This window comes from Bombina bombina, chromosome 7, assembly GCF_027579735.1.
Source record: "Bombina bombina isolate aBomBom1 chromosome 7, aBomBom1.pri, whole genome shotgun sequence".
In the NCBI taxonomy this organism is placed as follows: Eukaryota; Metazoa; Chordata; class Amphibia; order Anura; family Bombinatoridae; genus Bombina; species Bombina bombina.
In genome coordinates this window covers 463044817-463060521 of record NC_069505.1, presented here as the reverse complement: position 1 = coordinate 463060521, position 15705 = coordinate 463044817, and the positions used below count along the sequence as shown (strand labels likewise).

General features: G+C 45.3%; 1 protein-coding gene across 3 annotated transcripts in view; it reads right to left on the bottom strand.

Moving 5' to 3' along the window:
* Window positions 1–15705, bottom strand: part of LOC128666734 (oocyte zinc finger protein XlCOF6.1) — a 70234-nt gene that overhangs the window by 36329 nt on the left and 18200 nt on the right. For all 3 annotated transcript variants that reach the window (XM_053721487.1, XM_053721486.1, XM_053721488.1), the window contains 2 exons: window positions 12177–12278; window positions 9394–9489 (listed from right to left, as the gene is read on the bottom strand). In XM_053721487.1, coding sequence (XP_053577462.1) covers window positions 9394–9489; window positions 12177–12246 — 166 coding nt within the window. In that variant the 5' untranslated portion in view covers window positions 12247–12278. The remainder of the gene's footprint in view (window positions 1–9393; window positions 9490–12176; window positions 12279–15705) is intronic.

Sequence of the window (15705 nt, the reverse complement as noted above, 5' to 3'; positions counted from 1 at the left end):
ATACACCACAGTCTACAAGGTCAACGGATAGGAAAAAAATGTGGTGTCAGATACCCTGAAGGTCAAGTATATGTTCCCATCGCACTCTGCAAAGGATTGTGGAGCGTTTTTTCACTGAGGTAGCAGCAAATCAGAGAACGCTGAGTGAGTGTGCGGGCGGAATATGCTGCAAAGACGTAGTGAGCACAGCATGATTGGTCGTATCTGACCTATAAGAACACTAGGCAGCACACAGAGAACAGCTACAGAGCTACGTAGAAGAAAATACACAATTTTGCACAGAATAACACATCAGTAGTGATGTCGCGAACTGTTCGCCGGAGAACAGTTCCCGGCGATCTTAGCTTGTTTGCCGCGGCGGGCGAACATATGCGATGTTCGATCCGCCCCCTATTCGTCATCATTGAGGAAACTTTGACCCTGTATCTCACAGTCTGAAGACACATTTCAGCCAATCAGCAGCAGACACTCCCTCACAGACCCTCCCAGCTCCTGGGCAGCAGCCATTTTAGATTCATTACGATCCTGCATTCTTAGTGAGAGGAGGTTTAGTGCTGCTGCTGATTTAGAGTCCACTACAGTCCTGAAGGACTCATCTAATCTCTGCTGTAAGGACAGCACCCCAAAAAGCCCTTTTTAGGACTAGAACTTCAGCCCAAAAAGCCCTTTTTAGGGCTAGAACTTCAGTCGTTTTTTTTTTTGGTGTAATTTTATTTGCATTTGCCTGCCTGTCAGCCTGTGTGTGAGGCTCACAGCATATACTGTGATTAGTGCCACCACTGATATCTGCTTAACATTAGTGTAAATTTAAAAAAAAAAAACTTTTACATCATTTTGCTAGTGTAATCTAATTTAATTTTCCATCAGGCCTGTGTGTCAGGCCCACATCATATACTGTGATTAATAGCTCTGTTTTCCACCACTTATATCTGGTGTAACATTAGTGTAAATTTAAAAAAAAAAACTTTTACATCAGTCTTCTAGTGTTATTTAATTTTAGTTGCCAGGCCAGCCTGCCACTAGTGCCAGCCTGTGTGTCAGGCTGCCAGCATATACTGTGCCTACTTCCATCCTCAGTGCCACCACTCCTATCTGTTGTAACATTAGTGTAACTTTTTTAAAAAAACAACTTTTACATCAGTCTGCTAGTGTAATCTAATTGAAGTTGCCTGCCTGCCAGCGTGTGTGCCAGGCCCACTTGCCAACTAGTGCCACCAATCATATTTGTTATAACAGTATTGTAAATATTTAAAATAAAAACTTTTTTGACTGTGAATCATCAGTCTGCTAGTGCAATTGAATTGCAGTTGCCTGCCAGCGTGTGTGCCAGGCCCACTTGCCAACTAGTGCCACCAATCATATTTGTTATAACAGTATTGTAAATATTTAAAAAAAAAACTTTTTTGACTGTGAAACATCAGTATGCTAGTGTAATCTAATTGAAGTTGCCTGCCTGCCAGCGTATTTGCCAGGCCCACTTGCCAACTAGTGCCACCAATCATATTTGTTATAACAGTAGTGTAAATATTTTTAAAAAAAAAAAACGTTTTTGACTGTGAAACATCAGTCAGCTAGTGTACTCTAATTGCAGTTGCCTGCCTGCCTGCCAGCGTGTGTGCCAGGCCCACTTGCCAACTAGTGCCACCAATCATATTTGTTATAACAGTAGTGTAAATATTTAATAAAAAAACTTTTTTGACTGTGAAACATCAGTCTGCTATTGTAATCTAATTGAAGTTGCCTGCCAGCGTGTGTGCCAAGCTCCATTTGCCAAGTTAGTGGCACCACTCATATTTGTTGTAACAGTAGTGTAAATATTTCAAACAAAAACTTTTTTGACTGTGAAACATCAGTCAGCTAGTGCAATCTAATTGCAGTTGCCTGCCTGCCAGCGTGTGTGCCAGTCCCACTTGCCAACTAGTGCCACCAATCATATTTGTTATAACAGTAGTGTCAATATTTAATAAAAAAACTTTTTTGACTGTGAAACATCAGTCTACTATTGCAATCTAATTGAAGTTGCCTGCCAGCGTGTGTGCCAGGCTAGTGTTGCCAAGTTAGTGGCACCACTCATATTTGTTGTAACAGTACTTTTAATATTTAAAAAATAAACATTTTTGACTTTGAAACATCAGTCTGCTTTTTTGTGTCAGGCTCACAGCGTATACAGTGCCCACTTGCCCAGTGCCACCACTCATATCTTGTTTAATAGTAGGGTAAGTGTACATTTAAAAAAAATAAACTTTTTGGATTGTGAAACATCAGTCTGCTTTTTTGTGTCTGGCTCACAGCGTATACTGTGCCCACTTGCCCAGTGCCACCACTTATATCTTGTTTAATAGTAGTGTAAGTGTTCATTTAAAAAAAACCAAAAAAACTTTTTGGATTGTGAAACATCAGTCTGCTTTTTTGTGTCCGGCTCACAGCGTATACTGTGCCCACTTGCCCAGTGCCACCACTTATATCTTGTTTAATAGTAGTGTAAGTGTTCATTTAAAAAAAAACAAAAAAACTTTTTGGATTGTGAAACATCAGTCTGCTTTTTTGTGTCCGGCTCACAGCGTATACTGTGCCCACTTGCCCAGTGCCACCACTTATATCTTGTTTAATAGTAGTGTAAGTGTACATTTAAAAAAAAATGACAGGCAGAGGCAGGCCACCACGCAGGTGCCGTCGTGGTCGTGGTGCTGTGATTCCCTTAGACCCTACAACTATGCACAGTGTTCAGAGGCCACGTGCCATGGACGCGAAAAGTTCTGAGAAGGACCTAGTTGAATGGCTAACACAGGACACCCAATCTTCTACAGCTTCCGCTCCTAGTCCTAACCTTGACGCACCATCCACCTCCAGCTTAGTTTTGGGCACCTCTCAAGTGACCAGTGCCACTCACCCGCCTGCCGCCACCACCAACACTAGCACCACAGCTGCTTCACTTGATCTGTCAGAGGAGTTATTGACACATCAGTTGGAAGAAATGAGTGATGCGCAACCATCATTGACAGAGGATGTAGATAACAGTGATATGTCTCAGTCAGGCAGCATTACAGACATGGACGTACAGTGTGATGATGATGATGATGTTGTACCCGCTGCTGCTTCCTTTGTTGATTTGTCAGATACAAGTGAAGCGGTTGATGATGATGTGTCCGTGGATGTCACGTGGGTGCCCGCTAGAAGAGAAGAAGAAGAGGGGGAAAGTTCAGATGGGGAGACAGAGAGGAGGAGGAGACGAGTTGGAAGCGGGGGGAGGTCGTCGCAAGGAGCTAGTGGCACAGTCAGACAGCATGCATCGGCACCCGGGGTCAGCCAGACAGCACGCCAATCAACGCATGCTGTTGCCACCACCAGAATGCCGTCATCGCAGAGCTCAGCAGTGTGGCATTTTTTTTGTGTGTCTGCCTCTGACAACAGTGATGCCATTTGCAACCTGTGCCAAAAGAAACTGAGTCGTGGGAAGTCCAACACCCACCTAGGTACAACTGCTTTGCAAAGGCACATGGTCTCACATCACAAACGCCGATGGGAAGAACACATGAGTAGAAGCAGCACACAAACTCAAAGCCGCCATCCTCCTCCTGGTCCAGCATCTTCAGCCACGTCAACCACTGCTGTCCTCCTTACCCCCTCTCAACCATCCTCCACTCAGTCTCTCTTACGTAGCAGTTCCTGGTCATCTGCCCACAGTCAGGTGTCTGTCAAGGACATGTTTGAGTGTAAGAAGCCAATTTCCCAAAGTCACCCCCTTGCCCGGCGTCTGACAGCTGGCTTGTCTGAACTCTTAGCCCGCCAGCTTTTACCATACAAGCTGGTGGAGTCTGAGGCGTACAAAAAATTTGTTGCTATTGGGACACCGCAGTGGAAGGTACCCGGCCGAAATTTCTTTTCACAAAAGGCAATCCCCAACCTGTACTCGATTGTGCGAAAGGAAGTAATGGCATGTCTGGCACACAGCGTTGGAGCAAGGGTCCATCTGACCACTGATAGCTGGTCTGCAAAGCATGGTCAGGGCAGATATATCACCTACACTGCGCATTGGGTAAACCTGCTGACAACCTGCTGACGGCTGACAAGCATGGAATGCGTGGATCTGCAGAGGAGTTGGTGACACCGCTACGACTTGCAGGCAGGCCTGCTGCTACCTCCTCTACTCCATCCTCTTCCATAACCTCTTCCTCGGCTGAGTCCTCTTCTGCTGCTGCGTCTTGCTCCACATCAACGGCACACCCCCCCCCCCAGCTCCCCAGGTACTATTCAACATCCCGGATACGGCAGTGTCACGCCGTCTTGGGGTTGACTTGCCTGAAAGCCGAGAGTCACACCGCACCAGCACTCCTGTCCGCCCTGAACGCACAGGTGGATCAGTGGCTGACTCCGCACCAACTGGAGATTGGCAAAGTTGTTTCTGACAACGGAAGTAATTTGGTGGCGGCATTGAAATTGGGCAAGTTGACACATGTGCAGTGCATGGCACATGTGTGTAATTTGATTGTACAACGATTTGTGCATAAGTACCCATGTTTACAGGACGTCCTGAAGCAGGCCAGGAAGGTGTGTGGCCATTTCAGGCGTTCCTACGCGGCCGTGGTGCACTTGTCAGATATCCAGCGGCGAAACAACCTGCCAGTGAGGCGCTTGATTTGAGACAGCCCGACACGGTGGAATTCAACACTCCTAATGTTCGACCGCCTGCTCCAACAAGAAAAAGCTGTTAACGAGTATTTGTATGACCGGGGTGCTAGGACAGCCTCTGGGGAGCTGGGGATTTTTTTGCCACGTTACTGGACGCTCATGCGCAATGCCTGTAGGCTCATGCGTCCTTTTGAGGAGGTGACAAACCTAGTCAGTCGCACCGAAGGCACCATCATACCATTTGTTTTCTTCCTGGAGCGTGCCCTGCGAAGAGTGCTGGATCAGGCCGTAGATGAGCGTGAAGAGGAAGAGTTGTGGTGTCCATCGCCACCAGAAACAGCCTTATCAGCATCGCTTGCTGGACCAGCGGCAACGCAGGAAGAGGATTGTGAGAGGAGTCAGAGGAGGAATGTGGCTTTGAGGAGGAGGAGGAAGACCAAGCACAACAGGCATCCCAGGGTGCTCGTTGTCACCTATCTGGTTCCCGTGGTGTTGTACGTGGCTGGGGGGAAGAAGATACCTTCAGTGACATCAGTGAGGACGAGGAACAGGACATGATTAGCTCGGCATCCAACCTTGTGCAAATGGGGTCTTTCATGCTGTCGTGCCTGTTGAGGGACCCTCGTATAAAAAAGTTGAAGGAGAACGACCTGTACGGGGTGTCCACGCTATTAGACCCCCAGTATAAGCATAAAGTGACTGAAATGTTACCGAATTCCCGCAAGTCGGAAAGGATGGAGCAGTTCAAAAATAAAATTAAAAAGTATGCTTTACACAGCGTATAAGGGTGATGTCACAGCACAACGGGAATCTAACAGGGGAAGAGATGAAAGTAATCCTCCTCCTCCTCCCACGACGGCAAGGACAGGACGCTTTCCAGACGTGTTGTTGATGGAGGACATGCAGAACTTTTTAACTCCTATGCAAAGCCACAGCCCTTCGGGATCCAGCCTCAGAGAAAGACTCAACCGACAGGTAGCAGACTACCTCGCATTAACTGCAGATCTCGACACTCTGAGGAGCGATGGACCCCTTGACTACTGGGTGTGCAGGCTTGACCTGTGGCCTGAGCTATCCCAATTTGCAATCGAACTTCTGGCCTGCCCCGCTTCAAGTGTCCTGTCAGAAAGGACCTCCCAGCAGGAGGTATTGTCACTGAGAAGAGAAGTCGCCTAGGTCAAAAAAGTCTTGATTATCTCACCTTTATTAAAATGAATGAGGGATGGATCCCGAAGGGACTGACATTGTGCGATACATTAGAGTAAAAAAGGCATGATGAGATGACGAGCTGCCTTAGGCTACAAATGGTACACATGCTGCTGTATTTTATCTTCGAATGCCGGATGACTTGCGTGACTTATCCGCCAACAACTAGGGTTCAAGCCGCAATGTTTTAGGGCATTTTCTAACTGTCAAACAAACATCAATTTTTCTGGCCGCTGCTACAGCAGCGGCTGCAACAATACCTAATTTTTCAGGCATTTGTACATGCCTAATTTTTCTGGCCTCTGGTGCTGCACTGTGGCTACAAAACCCAAACCAAAAAAAAAAAGACACATAACAGTGATTAAACTGTTAAGAATAGTACTACTTAACACACCACTCATATCTGGTGGCACAGTAGATTGCACGCGCAGTGCCCCAAATTTGAAGTAGGAGGACCGACCAAGCATCTTTTTCCATCTCCCAGTTCCTAAAAATTATCTCCGGGTTCCTAAAATCGATGCCATACCTGTACTTTATTGTGAAAAAGGATGGCATATGTGGTGTTTCATGCTGTTGTGCCTGTTAAGGGTCGTGGACCATCGTATAAAAAGGCTGAAGGAGAACGACCTGTACTGGGTGTCCAAGCATGTTTTTTGTTCAATTTCCCGGTTCCTAAAAATTATCTCCGGGTTCCTAAAATCGATGCCATACCTGTACTCTATTGTGCAAAAGGATGGCATATGTGGTGTTTCATGCTGTTTCTGTTGAGGGTCGGGGACACCCGTATAAAAAGGCTGAAGGAGAACGACCAGTACTGGGTGCCCAAGCATCTTTTTCCATCTCCCGGTTCCTAAAAATTATCTCCGGGTTCCTAAAATCGATGCCATACCTGTACTGGATTGTGCAAAAGGATGGCATATGTGGTGTTTCATGCTGTTGTTTCTGTTGAGGGTCGGGGATCCTCGTATAAAAAGGCTGAAGGAGAACGACCTGTACTGGGTGTCCAAGCATCTTTTTCCATCTCCCGGTTCCTAAAAATTATCTCCGGGTTCCTAAAATCGATGCCATACCTGTACTCTATTGTGCAAAAGGAAGTAACCTTACCATGGGTCCCAGACCGCATGTTTTATTGTTATACTTTGTCAGGGTAATCATGCAGGCCATATAGACCTGCTAAGAATAGTACTACTTAACACAACCTAGTTACCATGGGTCCCAGACCGCATGTTTAATTGTTATACTTTGTCAGGGTAATTAGGCAGGCCATATAGACCTCCCCCGATAGGGGGAGTAACAGGGATTAAACTGCTAAGAATAGTACTACTTAACACAACCTAGTTACCATGGGTCCCAGACCGCATGTTTTATTATTATACTTTGTCAGGGTAATTATATATCTATCAAATCTATCTATTTATTTATCAATTCTATCTAACTATCAATCTATGTATATCTATCTATCAAATCTATCTCGTGGCCGGACTGTTTTGTGACAGCCACTTGTGTTTCGGCCAAATTTGAAGTAGGAGGACAGACCAAGCATCTTCTTCTATCTCCCTGTTCCAAAAATGCAGGCCATATAGACCTCCCCCGATAGGGGGAGTAACAGGTAGTAAACTGCTAAGAATAGTACTACTTAACACACCACGGGTCACAGACCGCATGTCTTATTGTTATACTCTGTCAGGGAAATTATATATCTATCAAATCTATCTATTTATCTATCGAATCTATCTATCAATCGTATCTATCAAATATATATTGCATCTATTGATCTATGTAATTCGTATCTATCAAATGTATATTGCATCTTTTGATCTATGTAATTCGTATCTATCAAATGTATATTGCATCGATTGATCTATGTAATTTGTATCTATCAAATGTATATTGCATCTATTGATCTATGTAATTTGTATCTATCATATGTATATTGCATCTATTGATCTATTTAATTTGTATCTATCATATGTATATTGCATCTATTGATCTATTTAATCTATGTATCTATCTATCAAATCTATCTATCTCGTGGTTGTGCAAATGGACTGTTTGCGATTGTTTGTGGTGCGTTACACGGGGAGTTTGGTCTGTCACTGTGAAGCGGGCGTAACCCTTACACTACCTGATCGATACAACATCATACCTGATGTTTTAAAGCACGTTATTCCAAACAATTTAGGAATGTTAGGTGATTTAGGCCCTTTATGGGTTAAAACCAGACTCTGCATCAACTATGTAATTTTCCGTGGGAGTTTTGCCATGGATCCCCCTCCGGCATGCCACAGTCCAGGTGTTAGTCCCCTTGAAACAACTTTTCCATCACTATTGTGGCCAGAAAGAGTCCTTGTGGGTTTTAAAGTTCGCCTGCCTATTGAAGTCAATGGCGGTTCGCCTGGTTCACGAACATTTGCGGAAGTTCGAGTCCGCCATTCGCGAATCAAAATTTTTAGGTTTGCGACATCACTACACATCAGTAGGGTTGGCAAAATAAGCAGGATTAAAAGGCACGCACAGTCATCTGAATATTAACAAGAGGTTTCTTATCCGATATGTTATGGGGCCAGATACGGTACTCACTGAGAGATCACAATTCATACTTTATTATAACTCTTTATAGCACTTTCTTTTCATTTCGTTATTTAACTTATTTTACAATGAATTGCTTAAAATTCTAATACTGATCAATGCTTTTTTTTTTCTAAATGGATCTAAAACGATCTCCCTTATTGGCTGCTTGGTGCAGAAATAGTTCACATAATCCCAAGAAAAAATTGATGTTGTTAAAGGGACAGTCTAGACCCAATACATCATTTTGATGACTGCTTGTTACATAGACGTGCGCTGCTAAACTGTCATACAAGAAAACAGCTAACAAGAAGAAAGCTGTGGGCGGAGCTTGGCGGCCATTTTCAGCTGCTAACAAACGGTTATTAAGTTTCATGTACTTCTTACAGCTTATAGATGTACAAACCATTACAAGATGCTTGTCTGGTGTGTAACAATGAGTGATGAAGAATAAGTATTGTGTCTAGACTGTCCCTGTAAATACTCTGTCCACTCCTACAGTTATGCTGGCCTATTACAAAACAACGTCAAGCGTGGGCAAATGGCGCCATATCGTACTATTTTCTGAGCACAATAACTAATAGCTGTTCACAGATTTCACGCGGACACAACTCTAATAATGTAACTTTTCTTTAGGTAGTGCCAATTAGCAATCAAGTGGATCTCAGAAGAGTTAACGGCAATGCTCCAGGGAATGAGGCGGTGTGCATGAATGACTGGCGCATGTGCGCTTTTTTCCACTTACGTCAACAGAACCATGATGCTCACGCGCAAGCCGCATAAAGGGCAGAAATATGGAGTATTCTGGCCAATCAGCAAAATGAAAAATAAAATAAAAATCACTAATTATATAAAAAGTAACATTCACTGCTACAGCTTTGCGCATGCGTCACACAGATCTGACTGTAAATTTGCTCTCTGTTCACCAACCACCAGAGACGTCACGGTGAGGGCTAATCATGTGCGCCAGCGCCACATAGCGCTACTCACCAGCAGACAAATCAGAGGGTATCTCTGTGTGATGGTAACTCATCCCGTCCGTCTCAGGCTCCTCCTTCACCGTTAAAGGCTCCAGGTCTGCATTTTCTGTAGGGGGCAGGAGTTTATTTTAATACACGGTTATATGATTTCACCCACTGGCCACCTGCACCTTATTCCGTATGGAGCTCTCTCCTTTTCCTGTGTTTATTGGTATTTCACCCCCAGCTGCCTGCGCCTTATTCCGTACGAAGCTCTCGCCTTTACCTGTGTTTATTGGTATTTCACCCCCGGCTCCCTGTGCCTTATTCTGTACAGAGCTCTCGCCTTTACCTGTGTTTATTGGGATTTCACCCCCGGCTGCCTGTGCCTTATTCCGTACAGAGCTCTCGCCTTTACCTGCATTTATTGCTATTTCCCCCCCCTGTGCCTTATTCCGTACAGAGCTCTCGCCTTTACCTGCATTTATTGCTATTTCATCCCCGGCGGCCTGTGCCTTATTCCAAACGAAGCTCTCGCCTTTACCTGTGTTTATTGGGATTTCACACCCAGCTGCCTGCGCCTTATTCTGTACAGAGCTCTCGCCTTTACCTGCATTTATTGCTATTTCACCCCCGGCTGCCTGTGCCTTATTCCGTACGAAGCTCTCGTCTTTACCTGTGTTTATTGGTATTTCACCCCCCGGCTGCCTGCGCCTTATTCTGTAAGGAGCTCTCGCATTTACCGGCTGCCTGTGCCTTATTCCGTACGAAGCTCTCGCCTTTACCTGTGTTTATTGGGTTTTCACCCCCAGCTGCCTGTGCCTTATTCCGTAAAGAGCTCTCGTCTTTACCTGTGTTTATTGGGATTTCACCCCCGGCTGCCTGTGCCTTATTCTGTACAGAGCTCTCGCTTTTACCTGCATTTATTGCTATTTCCCCCCCGGCTGCCTGTGCCTTATTCCGCACAGAGCTCTCGCCTTTACCTGCATTTATTGCTATTTCATCCCCGGCGGCCTGTGCCTTATTCCGTACGAAGCTCTCGCCTTAACCTGCGTTTATTGGGATTTCACCCCCAGCTGCCTGCGCCTTATTCTGTACAGAGCTCTCGCATTTAACTACATTTATTGCTATTTAACCCCGGCTGCCTGTGCCTTATTCCGTACTAAGCTCTCGCCTTTACCTGTGTTTATTATGATTCACCCCCCGGCTGCCTGCGCCTTATTCTGTACAAAGCTCTCGCCTTTACCTGCATTTATTGCTATTTCACCCCTGGCTGCGCCTTATTCTGTACGGAGCTCTCGCATTTACCTGTGTTTATTATGATTACACCCCCCCCCCCCCAGCTGCCTGTGCCTTATTCCATACGAAGCTCTCGCCTTTACCTGCATTTATTGCTATTTCACCCCTGGCTGCGCCTTATTCTGTACAGAGCTCTCGCATTAACCTGTGTTTATTATGATTCCCCCCCCCCCCGGCTGCCTGTGCCTTATTCCGTACGAAGCTCTCACCTTTACCTGTGTTTATAAGGATTTCACCCCCAGCTGCCTGTGCCTTATTCCGTACGAAGCTCTCGCCTTCACCTGTGTTTATTGGGATTTCACCCCCAGCTGCCTGTGCCTTATTCCGTACGAAGCTCTCGCCTTTACCTGTGTTTATTGGGATTTCACCCCCAGCTGCCTGCGCCTTATTCCGTAAAGAGCTCTCGCCTTTACCTGTGTTTATTGGGATTTCACCCCCGGCTGCCTGTGCCTTATTCTGTACAGAGCTCTCGCTTTTACCTGCATTTATTGCTATTTCCCCCCCGGCTGCCTGTGCCTTATTCCGTACAGAGCTCTCGCCTTTACCTGCATTTATTGCTATTTCATCCCCGGCGGCCTGTGCCTTATTCCGTACGAAGCTCTCGCCTTTATCTGCGTTTATTGGGATTTCACCCCCAGCTGCCTGCGCCTTATTCTGTACAGAGCTCTCGCATTTAACTACATTTATTGCTATTTAACCCCGGCTGCCTGTGCCTTATTCCGTACTAAGCTCTCGCCTTTACCTGTGTTTATTATGATTCACCCCCCGGCTGCCTGCGCCTTATTCTGTAAGGAGCTCTCGCCTTTACCTGTGTTTATTATGAATCCCCCCCCCCGGCTGCCTGTGCCTTATTCCGTACGAAGCTCTCACCTTTACCTGCATTTATTGCTATTTCACCCCTGGCTGCGCCTTATTCCGTACGAAGCTCTCGCCTTCACCTGTGTTTATTGGGATTTCACCCCCAGCTGCCTGCGCTTTATTCTGTACAGAGCTCTCGCTTTTACCTGTGTTTATTGGGATTTTACCCCCGGCTGCTTGCGCCTTATTCTGTACGGAGCTCTCGCCTTTACCTGTGTTTATTATGATTCCCCCCCCCGGCTGCCTGTGCCTTATTCCGTACGAAGCTCTCACCTTTACCTGCATTTATTGCTATTTCACCCCTGGCTGCGCCTTATTCCGTACGAAGCTCTCGCCTTCACCTGTGTTTATTGGGATTTCACCCCCAGCTGCCTGCGCTTTATTCTGTACAGAGCTCTCGCTTTTACCTGTGTTTATTGGGATTTTACCCCCGGCTGCTTGCGCCTTATTCTGTACGAAGCTCTCGCCTTTACCTGTGTTTATTATGATCCCCAGCTGCCTGCGCATTATTCCCTACGGAGCTCTTGCCTTTACCTGTGTTTATTGGGATTTCACCCCCAGCTGCCTGCGCCTTATTATGTAGAGATTTCTCCTTTACCTGCATTATATATTGGTATTTCACCCCCGGCAGCCTGCACCTTTCAAGCAGACCGTTACCTGTTTTTATTGGGATTTCCTCCTCCTCAACCTTCACCTGGTCCCAGGGTTTTTCCTGTGGTTCAGTCATTGTGGCAGTTGAGCAGGATGCAGGGACACGACCTGTACAGAGACAACATCACGTGTGAGCTACAGGCGGTTTACTATACTGAATACATAAAGTATATACAAAAAGCTTCATTTTGTGCGCTATCCATGTGTCCCGGCTTTGCTAGGAGGTGAAACTTAATTAGGTGAACACCACAGCTACAATATCGTAATCGGGGAACTGCAGACTTCAGATTGGTCAGAAGCTTCCATTGCTGCAAGATTAGCAGAGGAACAGAAGAAAATAAAATGTTTGCCTTATTCATACTACAAGTAAAGCGTGTTCAACTGGGTTCCAATTATAACTCAAAAATTTGGAATAATTTATTCAAACATTTTAACGAGATGTATAGAGCAGACAATTACACCTGTAAGAATATCTGCATATGCACAAGCTTTGTGCTAGAGACCCTATGGTCTTGTCTAGACCGTTCCTCTACTATTTCTAATGCTATTGATAGATGTTTAGACTTTCTATCTGCAGTTGGCAATAGCCATTAGTAAAACACCGTGCTAAATAGCATTATAAATGAGATTACTGAACAAGGGAAGAAAGCATCACCCCCTTAATATAATGATTTGTAGTAAACGTTACAGAAAATCTTCTAAATGAAGAACATTATTATATTAGACATAGACAAAGTAAAAAGATGTATAGCAAATCTATTGGTTCACCCCTAACAAAATGCTTCTTAATTATAGACAAACAAGTGATTACTGATGTTTATTTCTAATACAGGGACTTTACAAGATAAAAGAGACTGCAGCATTTTTTTCTTTGTTTGTAACAGTAGAAAAAATGGCGAGAGAGAGAGTGCAGAGGAGATGGCGAGAGAGAGAGTGCAGAGAAGATGGCGAGAGAGAGAGAGTGCAGAGGAGATGGCGAGAGAGAGAGTGCAGAGGAGATGGCGAGAGAGAGAGTGCAGAGGAGATGGCGAGAGAGAGAGTGCAGAGGAGATGGCGAGAGAGAGAGTGCAGAGGAGATGGCGAGAGAGAGAGTGCAGAGGAGATGGCGAGAGAGAGTGCGCAGAGAAGATGGCGAGAGAGAGTGCGCAGAGGAGATGGCGAGAGAGACAGTGCAGAGGAGATGGCGAGAGAGACAGTGCAGAGGAGATGGCGAGAGAGAGAGTGCAGAGGAGATGGCGAGAGAGAGAGTGCAGAGGAGATGGCGAGAGAGAGAGTGCAGAGGAGATGGCGAGAGAGAGAGTACAGAGGAGACGGCGAGAGAGTACAGAGGAGACGGCGAGAGAGTACAGAGATGATGGTGAGAGAGAGAGTACAGAGGAGACGGCGAGAGAGAGAGTGTAGAGGAGACGGCGAGAGAGAGAGTACAGAGGAGATGGAGAGAGAGTACAGAGGAGATGGCGAGAGAGAGAGAGAGAGAGTGCAGAGGAGATGGCGAGAGAGAGAGAGTGCAGAGGAGATGGCGAGAGAGTGCAGAGGAGAAGGCGAGAGAGAGTGCAGAGGAGATGGCGAGAGAGAGTGCAGAGGAGATGGCGAGAGAGAGTGCAGAGGAGATGGCGAGAGAGAGTGCAGAGGAGATGGCGAGAGAGAGTGCAGAGGAGATGGCGAGAGAGAGTACAGAGGAGATGGCGAGAGAGAGTACAGAGGAGATGGCGAGAGAGAGTACAGAGGAGATGGCGAGAGAGAGTACAGAGGAGATGGCGAGAGAGAGTACAGAGGAGATGGCGAGAGAGAGTACAGAGGAAATGGCGAGAGAGAGTACAGAGGAGATGGCGAGAGAGAGAGTACAGAGGAGACGGCGAGAGAGAGAGTACAGAGATGATGGTGAGAGAGAGAGTACAGAGGAGACGGCGAGAGAGAGAGTGCAGAGGAGATGGCGAGAGAGAGTACAGAGGAGATGGAGAGAGAGTACAGAGGAGATGGAGAGAGAGTACAGAGGAGATGGAGAGAGAGTACAGAGGAGATGGCGAGAGAGTACAGAGGAGATGGCGAGAGAGTACAGAGGAGATGGCGAGAGAGTACAGAGGAGATGGCGAGAGAGAGTGAGTGCAGAGGAGATGGCGAGAGAGAGTGAGTGCAGAGGAGATGGCGAGAGAGAGTGAGTGCAGAGGAGATGGCGAGAGAGAGTACAGAAGAGATGGCGAGAGAGAGTACAGAGGAGACGGCGAGAGAGAGTACAGAGGAGACGGCGAGAGAGAGAGTACAGAGGAGACGGCGAGAGAGAGAGAGTACAGAGGAGACGGCGAGAGAGAGAGAGAGTACAGAGGAGACGGCGAGAGAGAGAGAGTACAGAGAAGACGGCGAGAGAGAGAGAGTACAGAGAAGACGGCGGGAGAGAGAGAGTACAGAGAAGACGGCGAGAGAGAGAGTACAGAGAAGACGGCGAGAGAGAGAGTACAGAGAAGACGGCGAGAGAGAGAGTACAGAGAAGACGGCGAGAGAGAGAGTACAGAGGAGACGGCGAGAGAGAGATTACAGAGGAGACGGCGAGAGAGAATAGAGGAGACGGCGAGAGAGAATACAGAGGAGACGGCGAGAGAGTACAGAGGAGACAGTGAGTATGTGTGTATACACACACATATATATATATATATATATATATATATATATATATACATACACACATTACTACAATAAAAGAATTGATTAAAAAGACCCGGTGAGTGCCTTACCCTTTCTATATAGTGTATACATATTTTTTTTGTGCACCCTGGGCAGAAGATTTATTTATTTAAATTTCGTTACTGAGAGTGCTGTACCACCAAGGACTGGAGATATATATATATATATATATACACACACACACGCACACACATATATATATATATATTTATATATATATATTACACACACACACACACATATATATATATATATATATATATATATATATATTAGTGATGCACCGAAATGGAAATTCTGGACCGAAACCGAATCCGAAAATCCGGGATGCACGTGGCCGAAAACCGAAACTCATACCGAAAATGTAGTTTTTTCAAATTAATTTTTTTTAGTTTTTTTTTTTTTTGCATAATTAGAGCCAATAAAAAAGCCCACACTTTTATTGAAAGTAATACACTAAAATTGGACCAAAATATCTTAAAACAATAATATGCTACACAATAATTTTACCAAGAAAAAAAAAAAAAAAAAGAAAAAAATGCAATTTGCGACAAAAATGTTTCCTCACTTAAAACAATTATAAATATCAATATACTGTATTCTTCATTTAGTTCTATGTATCAGAATCATATTTAACTGTTTTGTTTTTTTTACCAATTATCCAAATAAAGTATAGTCCTAGAAAACTCATTATATGCAGAACAGTAAGTCAAGTAATAAACTTAAAAAGCAGCTCTAGGCTAGCATCAAATTTGAAACATGCTACACAATAATTTTACCGAAAATAACAGGCAAAAAAACCGAAAACCGAAATAGCCAAAAAGGCTATTTTCGGCCGAAACTTTCTGCGGCCGAA